Consider the following 15,405-nt stretch of genomic DNA (forward strand, 5'->3'; position numbering starts at 1 on the left):
AAAGCAAAGAAACCTGCAACATCAACTCCTTAATCCCCTGAGGTGGCCTTTAACTTGGGTTTGGAAAGAGCAGGAAAAGAAAAAAAAAGCTACATGAGACTAATAAAAAATCAAGGGACATGGATGTGGTGCAAAAGCGGGAAATCTCGAGGAAGTGATGTGATGTGTAAACCAGAGAACGATGAGGCTGCTCCCGAGTGTCCACAATGGTGTTTGGAGTACAAGGAATAAATAGGAAGAAGCTCTCCATCCAGTTTGCCGGCCCCACAAGGACTGCGTGGGCACCATGGGGTCATGAGGGAATAAACCCAAAGGCTGCAATGATGAAGGTATACATACATATATATATATAGAGAGAGAGAGCATGCTCCATCAACTGATGTTCAGTGGGAGGTGTGGGGCAGACTTGCCGAGCGTCTCTCCGAAAAGGCGGCACCGTAATCACAGGAAAGCACAGCAAGGGTTTGTTCCTGCTCGACGAGAAGAGATGGGACAGCTGGGGCTTTCGCTGAATGAAGGACAGAGGCTTCCGCAGAGCTGCGCTCAGGGGATCGTAACCGCTCGGGCACCGCATGGCGGGACAGGACACACTTTGGCGTCGGCCCGCAGAGATGGCGGGCAGGAGAACGCCGTACCAGCGCCGGGAGGGAGCCAGCGGCCAAGGCAGCACGGGCGGGAGGGTAAGCGACAGCGAACACAGCATGGCCCAGTCCTTCGCTGCTTGTAAAGGAGTGAGAGCGGGGAAACAACGGGCTGGTGGGCTTTAAAATAATCACCCGAGCTGCCTAATGTTAACAAACACCCTGTGGGAGAGTTAGCAGCTGCTGAAAGGGGCTCTGTAAAGCAAAGTGACAAGCTGTCCTGCTATGGAGGGAAGGTCAGACACAGGATGGGTGCATCCTGGCTTGTGCCAGGAATAGTGTGGGCAGCAGGAGCAGGGAGGTGATCGTGCCCCTGTACTCAGCACTGGTGAGGCCACACCTCGAGTGCTGTGTTCAGTTCTGGGCCCCTCACTACAAGAAGGACATTGAGGTGCTGGAGCGTGTCCAGAGAAGGGCAGCGAGGCTGGTGAGGGGTCTGGAGAACAAGTCCTATGAGGAGTGACTGAGGGAGCTGGGACTGTTCAGTCTGGAGAAGAGGAGGGTGAGGGGGGACCTTATTGCTCTCTGCAGCTCCCTGAAAGGAGGGTGTAGTGAGGCGGGTGTTGGTCTCTTCTCCCAGGTAACTAGCGACAGGACGAGAGGAAATGGCCTCAAGTTGTGCCAGGGGAGGTTTAGATTGGATATTGGGAAAAATTTCTTTACTGACAGAGTGGTCAGGCATTGGGACAGGCTGCCCAGGGAGGTGGTGGAGTCCCCATCCCTGGAGGGGTTCAAACAACGTGTGGATGTGGCACTTGGGGACATGGTGTGGCAGGCATGGTGGGGTGGGGGTGATGGCTGGACTTGGTGATCTCAGAGGTCTTTTCCAACCTACGATTCAATGACTCAGAAACACTTCAGTGACCCCAGAGAGGAACAACGAGAATAAACCTTGGGACTAAACACCCACAGCAGTACGGGTGGGGCCGAGCGCCCAGGGGACGGCGGCAGCTCTGTCCCTCTCCGGGCAGGAGGCTCTCGCTGCCCGGTATCGTAACCACGAGGGCTGTCCTCCACCCCCCGAGCCCGCCGCGGCCGTGCCCACCGCCGGGCACCCAGCGCGGCGGCTCTCGGCTCTCCGGGCGGGCAGGCCGCCAGCAGCCCGAGCCGGGCAGTCGAGCAGCAGCGGCGGCGGCACCGGAGGGCCGGGGAAGGCCGCACCCGCCTCGCCTCGCCTCAGCCCGCCTCGCCCCGGGCCGCCGCACACCCCCGCCCCGGCCGCTCGCTCTAGGACCTGCGATGAGTTTGCCCGCCGGAGCCGGCCTCAGCGCCTGCGCGGAGGGAGGCGGCCGAACCCCTTAACACCCATGGAGAGCGCCGAGGCCGAGCCGAGCGACAGCCGCCCGGAGGAGGACGGCGCCGCGCCCCGCAGCGGCTTCCCGCCTCCGGAGCAGCCCGCAGCCGCGGCGGCCACGGTGAGGGTCGCGGGGGGCGGCGGCGGCGGCGGGGCGGCGTCTCTCCCGCGGGCCGCCGGCCTCGGCACGGCCTACTCCGCCGGGGCTGAGCACCGGGCTTTCCTGAGCGCGCTGCCCGGCCGCCGCGCCGCCGGCCCGGGGAGGGGCGCGGGGAGGCCCGGGCCGGGCGGTAGCGAAAAGGGGCTACAGGTGGGACGAGCCCTCCTTCCGCCTGCCCGGGGCTGAGCCTCTGCCCGGGGGAGCCCGGGGCTGAGCTGCGCAGCCCGTCCCTCCGAGCAGCGGGGTTCTCTTCCAGTCCTTCTCTGGCCGCGGTTGGCGGGCTTTGCGTGCCGTCTGCCCTCATCCCTTGTGCCAGATCGTTATTACTGTTGTTGTTATTATTATTATGTCTCAGTTTCCCCCCCCAGTTTCACAAGTAAATCCCCCTCCCTGCTGCATTCAGCTAGGGGTTCCTACAGCTCTGCCTTTCCCGGGTGGGCGTGTGGTCCTGACTGGCTTCTGCCCGCCAACGTGTGGAAGATAACAATCCTCCTCCGAGAGATTAAAACGTCTCGGTCTGGACGTGTGCTGTTTCCTGCAAAAGGGGAGAGGTGGTTATGCCTGTCCCAGGTGTCCTGGGGAGGAACTCCCCGGTGCTTGGGAAGTGTTTGGGGAGAAAGTGCAGGAGTTGGTTTGTTTGTTTTTAAAAAAGGTTACTTTGTTAGCCGTAAGGAAAAATATTTCTCTTCTCTGTATCTTCCTGGCTTTTGGTCTCCAAAGATGTCTGTTTGTTGACTTTGTGTGTTTCTCCCCAAAAGCAGGTTTTCTGTTTTCATTTGCAAATGTGATACAGAACATGGTATAAAGTGAAGCCCTGCTAAAGCCTTTATCCTACAGAGACCTGTCTTATTTGAACAAATGTGGTGTGAGAGAAGGGGAGACAGGGGCAGTGGCCTTTGGCTCGTGTGGCTGATGTTACATGACTCTTGATTTTTCTCCTTTAAAAAGATGGAAGACTGTTTGGCAAAAAAACTGGAAATCACTGTCTCGGAAGCCGAAAAACGGACCGGGAGGAATGCCATGAACATCCAAGAGACATACACTGCTTACCTCATTGAGACAAGGTGGGTGATGAGAGCTCACTTGGAGTACGTGGATGTGCCGTTCTGAACAGGTTCTCTTTCCTTCCCCACAAAAATATCGAGGTACAGGCGATGAGTGGATTTAGTTTGTTTATGATTTGTTACGTGATTATCAGCCTACTCTGGAGGATCTTTTCCCATGAAAACTTGGCATCGGACCTCCAGTTCAGTATTAATACTGGTGTTGTGTAACTGTGTACTGCAATTCTTCGTTTGGAGCTAGGTGGAAAAATGTGTGCTTGAGAGATGTTACTTTAATACCGTGTCAACAACTGCCTGGTTATAAATAACCAGGGTTGGATAAATTTATATACATATATATGAGGTTGTATGTGCAGCTTGTATGTGAGAGAGGTTGTGCGTTGTGGCCTGCAGTAATGGTTAGGCTTGTTTGGGGTCACAAGAAAGTAGTCTCCTGACTTTATGTGGTCAAAATTTACTGCTCTGCTAATATTTGAAGTGTTTTGCTTGATCTGATCACCACCCACTCCTTGTAGATGCTCTAAGGGTTAGGGTTAATTAACTATTTCCTACCTTCATACTAGCTTCAGCTTTCACTGGAGAACTTGGCTGCTTTCAGTCTTTCTGTGTCAGCAAGGTTAATAATACAAGTATGGTAAACAGGCTTGGTACCACAAAGACAACTTGCAATTATAACCAGTTAGTAGTGAACAAGGCTTTAAAATCTCTTCTGACTTATAGTTACTTCCCAGACAGTCACAGATGACTCCTGTTATGCAGGATCGTGTTACTAAGCTGAAACAAGGATTTCAAAATTAGACTTTATTAGGAGTTTTGTCTCTCTCTTCATTATATTAACAGTTTTAACCTTTGGGCCTTGCCTTGGGAATGATTTGCTGTACAGATAAAACCTTCTGAAACAAAGCAGTTGCGTTTTGCAAAGGGTCTGGAGAGTTCAGATTGTAACACTATCACATAAGTCTTCTAGTCGCTTGTTAAAAGGCTCCTTAGCTTGTTTGAGGGGACACACCAGTCACACTAACTGCAGACCTACTGGGATACTTTTACTATATTTTGCTAAACTTAAAGAATAAAATCGAAAATAGACATACATTATATTTTTCAAATATTGTAGCTTTTTGGCAGTTGCTCAAATATTTGAAAAAAATACTTTTTCAGCGTATTGATAATAAAGATCACATCTTCTCACATAAGTAGTGTTATTGTTCTTTTAATGATGTTTCTGAAGGAAAAGAGAAGAAAATCGGAATCATTGATGTCTAACTGTGATGTGAAATGTACTCTGGGGGCATCTTTATGCAGCCCCAGAACATGCTGACTGCATCTCCTTTCCCGGTCATTCTGACATTACTTTAGACTCACTCCTGCTGGTCTTTCCCAGTGGTTCTTTCATAGTGGCAAACCTGTATTTTGCTGCACAGATTGCTTTCTTTCATTAAGATTTATTTTATTCTGTGGTCAGCAAATACCAAGACCAATTGCATGTTTGTCACAGAAGTATTCAAAATGTGGGTTTGTCACATCTCTAATAAAACAAGTTCTCTATTCCTTTTGCTGAGAAGGCAAAATTTCTTGCATAAATATAATTGCTGGCTATTAAATGTGCTTCCTGCTGAGCCTGTAGCTGTAGGTGGGCTTCACAGCAATTTGTCTGTGGGTAATAGGATATTTTGTAGCTGAAGAATGAAACTCAGTTTATAGTAATATAAAAGGAAGACCACTTAATAATAGTTGCATTACGTTTGTGTGAACTGGGGTTCCACCATTACTGCTATCTAGGATTTAATTTCAGTTTGAATTGAGGAATTGCATGCATCTGGGTGAAGAAGAGACACTAGATGGATGCAATTACAACCATGGTAGATTTGCTATGGAACAGGAGCTCAGTACCTAAACTTTGAACGCCTTAGTTTCACTAGCGCTGATGAAATTGTTTTCAGAATGCAGGTGGTGGTGTTGCTTTTTTTCTTTTCAAAATGAAAAAATTTATTACTATTCTCACACTTTCATCTGACTCTTACTTGTTTTTTTTTTTAAGTGATATTACACCTTGGTGTAGATCTCTTTCTTTGAGACAAAACAAACTCCGCTGCTGTAGATTGCAGAGCCTCAGCAAATTCCAAGGGTTGTGCTTCCTGATAGTGTCTCCTTTATTTTTTTGCACCTTTCTGCATTAGCTCAGTAGATTTTTGTGGGAGCTATTTCCGTTCAATTAGTCTTGAAGTCAGTTTGTCTCACAGCTTCCATTAAACTATACAGTTATTTAAAAATAACTTGGTTTTTATATTCTCCGTGTGAGAACAGATGAACACTTCCACCTCTTTGTGAGAAACGGCAGTAACGCAAATACAAATTCTTATAATTAGGATGTGTAACTAAATATTCCTTCTTGAAATGTGGATGCTTAGCATGTCCCTTGCTTTCTGTAAGGGAAATTGCAAACATCCAGGACTTTGATTTGCTTGCTTTTTAGAAGTTCAGGCAGCTGTGTCTTATAACAGAGTCTGCATGAAACTACAAGAACTGAGATAGAATGAAACCCAGAATTTGACTCCTGGTCGTGTACCCTTTGTTTTCAATGGCAGAGCTGAAAGTTAATCAGAATGCAGAGCACCTCTAATTGCTCTGTGCTAATGGACTTTTAATTATAGTGCAGGGATGCCTTTTTTTCCTGTTCTCCTTCAAAGTAAACAATTTCTTCTGTACTAGTAGGACACTTCCATTTAGTTAACTTTGCTTCTGTCCCTGCTGACTTTCAGATCTCTAGCGTGGTCCTCCTGGTCACACAATATGATGACTAGAGTGTGGGGATGTTTGTGTTCTGTTTGTGGGGGGTTTTTTTGTTCATTTGTTTGTGTTTTTTTTTTTTTTTAAATGTGGCTTTAGGAAAAAGTAACACAACTTTGTGCAGCCTGGTAGCTGACTACTTCATGGCAGGATCCCTGGATTCCAGCCCTACTAGTCTTTACTTCCTTTTGAAGTAATATGGCAGGGTGGCTCGCTGTATTTGCCCAGTATGGTGGGGAAGTTACTAACCTGATTTCTGCTTTCAGTATTTGGAAAGTTTTCCGTTAGTTAACTTGTGACATGAGCGATACCTGCTTCTCCTTTAAGACCTTGGATCACCCATCCAAAGTGTAAGGACTTATAAAGAAAGTTTCTGGGAGAGAAATGAACTTGGAAATCAGTAGCCAGGTCAGAGTTCAGTGGGGTACTTCAGGAGTTTTTGCTTTGTTATGTTTTGTTTGAGTTCCTTTCCCAAAGTCTCCCATTTCACCTTGGGCTAGGCGAAGAGCCTAGGCATGTGTTTCCTGGGTAGAGGCACAGAATGAGTGCCCACAGAGGTATGCTGTCGTCTGATAAAACAATAAAATGCAGATTTTGGTCATTGAGAGTCAGGAAGACTTGTCTGCTCCCTCCAAAGGTATTGTAAAGAAAAAAGGAAGAAAGTCTGAATTCAGCATGAGCTTTAAACAGGGGAGAGTCAGGAGATGAAAGAAGATGGGAGAGTTGAAAACTTAACTTCCGATCTGTACTTTAATTAATACTATGAATCATTAACCTGCCTAGTGGATGTACGTTTTAGTTGAACACAGCAAACTGTTTAGGCGACAGTATAAAAAAAAAAAAAAGATCACCTGGCTGTGAAAATCTTCTGACAAGCAAACTGCCTCTTTGTCATATAGCTTGCCGGGTAACTTCTGGTGGTTTACAAAGTACGTAGTTCATCTGTGATGATTGCTCCTCGGTCTGTTGAGAGGCCTAAATACAGAGACTGTTTCTAAAGAGCTAATGGAAAAGGTTGCCCAGCCCTCTAAAATGCTGTTCCTCTACGCAGAGAGTGGACGTTGCCTGCTGTAGGGGAGTGGAAGTGTCTCTTCTCACGCTCTGGAAAGTCAAAGGCTGAAAGCGAAGTTACTGCTTCTGCCACTGAAGAGGTGATTGCTTTAACAAGGAAATAAACCAATGTATTTCCTCCTCGTCTGATTTAATATTTGCAGCCATTCCACTTTTTATTGCATTCAGAATTGTTTAATGGCTCATTTAAGATAATTAGTTTTAAATGGGAAATGGGAAGAGGTTAATTAGATAGACTAAAGTTTTCACATTGGCACTTGGAATTAAGGCAAATGAACGTAACTCTTGGAGTAATGTAATCTTCTGGTCGCTTCTGATAATGTCAATTATGAATGTAAAAGCTGAAGGTTTCAATTTTGTCTTTTAATTTCTTTTCAGGCAGGTTGGTTTGCTCAGTGAATAACGTGCATTGTTAAAACTGTACTTAGAGGGGAAACATATGGTTTTCCTGCCTAAAGACTGTACAAGTATTATATTGTTTTTAAAACCAAAACAAATTGAGAAGTTTGACTGAATGTCAACAAGTGATTATAATCTTAATTGAAACTGGTCTGCAGTACTTGCATTTAATGGTGGAGTTCATAACGTGGTCTAAAAAATTAGCTGGTAATGAAGGTATTAAGTGTAATGAGTACCTTTGTGAATTTCTACTTCCTCTCTGGAACAGGGTTCCTGGGGAGAAATGCCCTTGTAATTGGTGGTATTTTATGGTCTCATATGTAACCAGGTGGAGACATTCTTGGTGTGATTAAAAAAAATTATTTCTCTCATCTTACTCGCCTGTCCCAAATCCATCCATGCAGTTTCAAACGCTTATTACCTCATTTAAAAGGCAGCGGTGTGGATGCATGCTCATAACAGAGGGCTGTACACTACCTTCCCACCACAGCTTTGCTGTCTACAGAGAGCAGAATCTGGCGGCTTTTACTTTATCAAAGCCTGTGTGGAAGGGGGAATCTTAATCTAGTATTAATAATTTCAAAATATGTCTTAAATTTATTCAAATGAGTTAACTTAAGAAGTGTTGCTTCTTCATGGGGCGCTACTCAGCTGCTGTCCTGAAATCTTGTCTTTCCTCTCCAGTCACCAAAAGTCCCTCAACGGATGTTTTGCAGCCTGTTGAAAACAACCCGGCTAGAGCGGGCGCTGCTCGTCCTGCAGGGAGGGGACAGGGTGGTGCCAGGCTCTTGCTGAGACGCAGCTTCTAGCAGTGGGGTGGTGGACAATGGAGAACATCCAGACATCTCTCTGGACCCGTGTCTGTCTACCTGTTTCGCTGTCACACTTGCTTTACCTGTTGTCTCGTAACTGCTTTTCACCCAAAACTGTGTTTACATAAATGCAACAAATGCAACCAAAAAAGGCAGCATTCACAGTTCTAAGATGGTGAGAATGAATGCGTGTTAGAATAAAGGAAGTCTGAGAAGAGAAATAACATCAGGCTGCCTAATGCAGACTACATCGAGTAGGTTGTGTCAGATGCCCTGTGTTTAAAAAAGAACAAACTACTCTGGCAGGTTTGACATTCAAGGTTCTCTAGTAGTAATTTAACCTTTTTATTCAGGGTGTAGTGGGAGGCTGGTGTGTCCCTCATGAGGGTTGTAAAGCTTGATTAACTTAGACTTATGGAAGCCTGACCTGTTGTCCACAGATCTGCTGAGAGGGGACCTTATAAATGCTTATAAATATCTTAAGGGTGGGGCCCTTATCAGGAGGATGGGGCCAAGCTCTTTGCAGTGGTGCCCAGCGACAGGACAAGGGGCAACGGGCACAAACTGAAGCATGGGAAGTTCCATCTGAACACGAGGAAGAACTTCTTCTCTCTGAGGGTGACGGAGCACTGGAACAGGCTGCCCAGGGAGGTTGTGGAGTCTCCTTCTCTGGAGATATTCAAGACCCGCCTGGACAAGGTCCTGTGCAGCCTGCTGTAGGTGACCCTGCTTCAGCAGGGGGTTTGGACTAGATGACCCACAGAGGTCTCTTCCAACCCCCACCATTCTGTGATTCTGTAATAAATTGACAGTGGGCTTTAGATCTAGTAAACTTCCTTAGTTTCTTCAATGTGGGCAGGGAAGGTGTAGTGAGGGGCACGATCTGGTCTGGCCGCCTGCTTCCTTGCTCCTGGAGCAAGGTCTGGTCCCTTGCAGACACAGAACTTCAAGTGACAGGGTGCCCTGCTGAAGTGCTATGCTCCTAGATGACCTTTTAAAAATTGTGGTTCCTATTTAATTTTCTGCTTGATATTTATGTGTGAATTGAGATGTTACTGCTCTGATTATTGTGGTTTTTGTTTTTTTTTTAAATAACCGATGTATTCTTGTTAATTCTGACAAATACAAAGCTGATATAGCAGGCATGTTGAGAAAATTTTTGCAGAGTTAAAGTTCCACATGGTCATCGCTGCTTCTAGTTGATAATTAATGGCGCAAAGCAGTCATGAAGCATTAAGAGCATAATTTACACTGGAACATTCTCTTGCCAGAAGGCTGTGATCTCTTACAGTGACAGCTTACTGATGGTATGTTGACCTGGACCCTTACAAATGATAAATGGACTGCTACATTATTAAAATATGTGATGATGCTGTTGGTGTATTTGCTTTCCTCCAATATTTGTAGGATAGGAACGTGAAATGTAAGTGCATTCTCTTCTAACCTGTACTACGGAAGTAGAGTAAGTGTAGTTCCCCAAACAGACTTGAATCTGTGAAGTCCCTTTTCAATTTCTGAAGATACTCTTCTCAATTTTGTTTCTTTTTCTCCTGTCACTTTGTAGCAGGGCATGATTCTTTAGTTCTTTTCTCACACTTGTGGTGTTAAAACCATTGAAGTTATTAAATGATAATGTGACTCTCTTGACTGCAGGAACTGGGAGTTCTAAGGAAAATACAGATGAAGTTTTACATGATGAAGCTGACTTGGCAAAAATGGGTGTGTGGAGGACTGGCAAGCCAGAGCCAGGATGAGTTAAGGCAGGTGGACTGTGGAGGACAAGCCACCTAACTTTATACTACTAATGTGTATTAACTGTAACTGTATTTGATATGAGAGTGCTATATTGAGGCCACTTACAAATGCATGCTACCAAAATTTGGTTCAGTAATTTTCTAATATCTTGTGAAGCTGTATTTCTACAGAAACACAGAGTAGGGAACGTCTGGACCAGAAACTTCCTTGAAAGATAAACTCCTTTTCGCTGTTCTCTGACCTCATTGATGTTGTAGGTTATCTAGAAAGTGATAAATACAAGATCAGACTTACACTGAGTGGGGAATTGGTTGGGTTAGAGGCGGAAGACCATACTTAAGTACACACTGTCTTGAAGTGAAACAGCCAGATGAACTTTTCCAAGTACTTCATATTCAGGAAGTGGAAAGCTTTATATATGAATTTACCCATGGCAGTGTAAGCCCATAGAATGAGTTAAGTGGAGATGAAAAATAATTGCGGCTAGCAGTACTTTTCCTTAGGGGCTCATATTGACAAGAAAAATAAGAATGATATGTAAAAAATAAAGTGAACTGTTCTTCTTGCAGTTTACCTTTGGTGGTAACTTCTTAAGCCTCTGTAACTCTATTGTATGTCTGAAATGTGTTAGGCTGCCATAAACTGTCACTGGTATGTGCACACCTAGCCTGCCTCTGGTTACGAGGTGAGGCAGTCGGTCTTAAACTTCAGTTAATTTTTTTTAAGAAAGATGAATAATGAAACTCTCCTATTACAGAAAAATCAAAACTGGAAAGAAGAGCTAGTTAAACACAACTCCTGTGCCAGTCCCAGGGTTGCATTTGCTGTGGCCAGGAAATGGTTATGCATAGGAGTGACAGGGACATTTAATAGCAATGGACCAAATGCATCCTGCAGGTGCTTTTTTTCCTTCCTCTTTCTTGTCTGGTAGAACGTCCATTATATTATGGAGGACTTCTTGTTCCAGATCTGAGATCTGGATCTGTAATCTTCCTGCCGTTGGAGTCAGGGTGGCCGCAGTCTGCTTTGCTCTGGTGCAGTGTGTCTGCCTAGCTTTAGGTGAGTCTCTGGCATGTTCCTGCTGATGCAGCAGCACCTGTATCTGCAGCACAGATAGGTGCTCCAGGGATGTGGCTGGGTTCCTAGGGCACGCTTGGCCAGTTTTTTTTGTTTCCCTGTTCACGTTTGCTTGTGCAGTATGTTCTCAGACAGGGTCCACATAATCCTGTGATGCATTGATGGTGGCAGTCTTGCTTAAGGGTTGATAATAACCCATGCAGAAGTAGTGCTCTTGGCAGCCGTGGTGTAAGTCAGTGCAACTGGTTGATACCTGCTGAAGCTGGAGACTAAAAGGATGCCAATTCTGAAGTACTCTTATGTGAGTGTCTTGAATGGCCAGATTGTTTACCAAACCCTGCTGGGAGTTTCTCCTTCAGGAAGGTCAGGTTTGTGCCTTCACATTTCAACCAAACAACTAATCTTCCAGGACATCGTAGCTTAATTCTTTAGCTATTTAAATTTACCTCCAACTCAGCAATAGTACAATAACTAGATACTTGAATTTAGCCAAGTGTTCTTGATATGTTTGAATTGTTCAGTGCTTGTGTAGGGAGGAATGCTGCTCAGCCTGTCAGCCCAGCGCAAAGCTGCGCTTACCGTCTTCAAAACTCCGGGGTTGCAGTTGCAACTTTGTTGAATCGAAACACACTGATGGGGAACAATTCTGTGGGATGTTTGCAGTGCAATTTAGTGGCTGTCAGCAGTGTGGTTGCCTTTTTCTCTGAAGTCAGTTTCAAAGAGTTTAATCTGCAGAAGTTTGTGTTGAATACTTAAGAATAAATAATTGTTTATTCCTTGTTGTGAATTTTTTTCCTCCAAATTCAGTTACCTGGAATTAATGCCTTTTCCATAAGGCAAGGAGAGGTGTATACCTTACTCATTTAAAAAAAAAATTTTTTTTTGCACAATTCTCTATTATATTACTTTAGCCTCAAGATGTAACCATGTTTTTTGTTGTTTTTATTTTTTTTTAAACAAGAGGATATAGCAAGGCTGTTCCTATCTAATGAAAGTGCAGAAATGCATGACAAAGGCTTTTTATGTTTTGTTTAAGTGTGTAAAATAATTTTGACTGCTATGGAGCAGGATTGTTTTTCAATAAGGTTGTTAGAAATCCAACCTTGTAGGTTAAGAATAGCTTAAAAAAACAGTAACTTGTGTGTTATTTAGACGTTTTTAAAACTTTACTGACAAAGGTCTTACGAATTCAAGAACTGTACAGCCTGAATTCTGCTGGAAGAAATCTAGTACCCTGTTCAACTGAGTACCATATGAGTAAGTACTTGTAGTTCATGACTTACTGTGCCCAGTTCTGGGCTCCCCAGTACAAGAAGGATGTGGACATACTGAAGCAAAAGTCCAGCGAAGGGCCATGAAGATGATTACAGTCTTGGCGTGTCTGAGGTGCAGGGACAGCTGGAGAGAGATGGGTTGTTCAGCCTCTGGAAGAGACAGCTCAGGGGATCTTAGCAATGTGTGTCAATACCTGGTGGGGGAGGTAAAGCAGATGGGGTCAGACTCTTGCTGTGGTGCACGGAGAGAAGACAAGAGGCAGTGTCCACAAACTCAAATATAGGAAATTCCATTTAAATGTAAGAAAACCTCTTTACCGTGAGGGTGGTCAAACGTTGGAATGGGTTGCCCAGTGTGGTGGTAGAGTCTCTGCCCTTGGAAATAATCAAAAACCCAACTCGATGTGGCTCTGAGCAACCTGCTTTGAGCAATGGAGTTGGATTACAGATGTGCAGAGGTCCCTTGCAACCTCAAGTAATCTGTGATAATCTTGTAACATAGTTAATGCTGTTTCATGTAGGTTGATGCCAGTGCTTTGTAGGCTAATTCATCACATAATGTAAGAACCAAGGTAGACCTAGATATCAATGGTTTCTGTTAAGTGCCTTGTCGGATTCTCTCTCTCTGTTTATTCTGGCATATGCTAACTGGCAAGAAGTGTTACTGACCTGATGCTTATTTTATGATATTGCAAAGTATTTCTGTTGCTTTAAATGTCTTGTATGAAGAATGACTTTTTTTGGGAAGTTTTTACATTACTTTTCAATCTTATAATATTCCATGATTTCTCCTTTTATAGTAACATAAAATCCTTTAACACCTTGCTAGGTGATGTTGGCTTCAAGTTTTCAACAGATTTTTCAAATGCATCAGTTTTGTACCTGCTTATTCTGTCTTTAGCTAGTTTGTTAGACTATGTGTCCTTAGTCCTTAAATATAAAAAAAGGTATCACTTTAAACAAAAAAATTGGAAGTGCTTTGAAATTTGCTAGATTTTAAAAAAAAATATTCTTCAAAATTTCTTAATATTTTTAAAGTTATATTAACTATTGTAGCTGTTGCAGGCAAGACAATTTTCATCCTCTGAAGTGAAGACTTTCCCATTGAATAGTAAATTCCTTCGGCTGCTCGTGAAACTGCTGGCTTGAAGCCCAGCACTGTTCCAAGAGAAATATGTCTAATTCTCTAGTAATGTGAACTAAGTCACTCGTGTGACTCTACTTGACTGTGACTTACCTGTTTTTTTGAGGTGTGATGAAAATGTGTTGACTTTTCCTGTGTTCCTAAAAAATTTGAGTCCTATCAGGCAGAAATTATACATATTTTTAAATGAAGTATGTAGACATGAAATTAAGGTTACTTTAGATTATGGGTGAGTTATGAGGTAATCATGACTGGGTAACTATTCTTAGGGCTTTGCTGTAATTGTATTGATGGTATGAGGGAGAAGGCAATAGCTTACTAATACTGAAATTTGCTGTTTTGTCTTTCAGAGCTGTTGAGTCCCAGAGTGAGGGACAGTGTGCCCCAGTGGACTCCCTGTGGCGACGCTACAGTGAATTTGAGTTGTTGAGGAATTACTTGTCAGTTACCTATCCTCATATTGTTGTTCCACCTTTGCCAGAAAAAAGGGTAAGGAAACCGAGGCTGTAGCTTGCTTTGTATTGTTTGTTATTTATGTTCTGTTAACATTCTTCTCTTTAAATAGGCTGACTTTGTTTGGCATAAGCTATCTGCAGATAACATGGATCCAGATTTTGTGGAAAGAAGAAGAATGGGTTTGGAAAACTTCTTGTTACGTGTGGCTTCACATCCTGTTCTTTGCCAAGACAAAATCTTTTATTCATTTTTGACGCAGGTATAGTAAAGTGATGTGCTTCCATTTTTTTTCTTTAGTGACTGTATTTAAGAGAATGTCCTTTTGCTCTTCTTCCCTCCCATTGACCCATGGCTTGTTCTGTGTCTAGAAGAAGGGTAGACAACGTGAATAAACTTGAGGTGGAAAAGGCTCGTCCATCTAAAAGCTGTTTAACAACCCACTGCAGTTGTACAGTTGGCCTTCTAATGTACCTTATGACTCTTTTTCCAGTCTAGTATTAAGGCTCGTAAGAGAGAATTTCCACCTCTTTGGAACAGCATATTGGGAACTTAATGTGTGTTGATTGGGACAGCTACCCTAGGACTAAGGCTGAAATAGTTACCATGCTATACTGCTGGCTGCAGAGATAGTCCTGACTTCCAGTTCACTTTTTGGATATCCATGGTTTCTTTAGCTTTGTGGTTAGAATCATGATACATTCATATGTGTTGTGGTCCAGTACAGTATGTTATCACAGATGTTGTGATCTAGTTGTCAGCTAAAACATTGCAGTCTGCAGTTTTCACCTTCAGGAGACATGGGATGTTTCTATTTCCTGTGCTTCGATGAGAGATTCCCAAAAAGCAGTGTGAGCAGATGTTTACCATAGCACAGTGTAGTATACAGGTGAACCAGCGTATGGGAACTGAGAACAGTGGACAACCAACCACTGCACGTGAGCGAGGTGACTGCAAGTGCACTGTAAACAGTTGTCACTTGTGTGTTCTCTGTGGGGGCTCTGCTGCAAGCTGCAAAGGTCCTTGGAGCTGCTGATAATCTAGTAGGCAATCGATGGTAACTACCCTTCTTTCTAAAGAGCTGAACTACTGCTTTAGACAAAGCTGTGTGGCTCCTGCCCATGGTTGACAGACTGAGGTGATTGAGTGCTGAAGAGGAGAAAGTATTTTGGGGGAGGTTAGTATATAAGCACAACATACTGATGCATTATTCTTAACCCAGATTCTTGAAAAGACATGGGGCACAACCCAGGCTTACTGGAGAAGCCCTTTTGATAAAGGGGCTGATGCAGGGACTTGCAAAAGCTGTGGCACTCTTAAATCGCTCTAACTGAGCATTCTTCTCCTGTATTTTTAGGAAGGTGGATGGAAAGAAATGGTGAATGAGACTGGATTTCAGTTAAAGGTAATTACTCTTAATTGTTTGTCTCATGACTGCTGTGACATAGAAATAGTGCAGCAAACATGTTTTAGA

The 15,405-nt window shown here is 44.0% G+C and overlaps 1 protein-coding gene across 1 annotated transcript in view; it reads left to right on the plus strand.

Annotated features, from left to right (window-relative positions):
• Nucleotides 1-1,582: 1,582 nt before the first annotated feature.
• Nucleotides 1,583-15,405, plus strand: part of SNX4 (sorting nexin 4) — a 35,678-nt gene continuing 21,855 nt past the window's right edge. The window contains exons 1-5 of the mRNA XM_075430764.1: nt 1,583-2,056; nt 3,044-3,159; nt 13,829-13,967; nt 14,044-14,193; nt 15,289-15,336. Coding sequence (XP_075286879.1) covers nt 1,949-2,056; nt 3,044-3,159; nt 13,829-13,967; nt 14,044-14,193; nt 15,289-15,336 — 561 coding nt within the window. The 5' untranslated portion in view covers nt 1,583-1,948. The remainder of the gene's footprint in view (nt 2,057-3,043; nt 3,160-13,828; nt 13,968-14,043; nt 14,194-15,288; nt 15,337-15,405) is intronic.

This window comes from Opisthocomus hoazin, chromosome 9 (assembly GCF_030867145.1).
Source record: "Opisthocomus hoazin isolate bOpiHoa1 chromosome 9, bOpiHoa1.hap1, whole genome shotgun sequence".
Lineage (NCBI taxonomy): Eukaryota > Metazoa > Chordata > Aves > Opisthocomiformes > Opisthocomidae > Opisthocomus > Opisthocomus hoazin.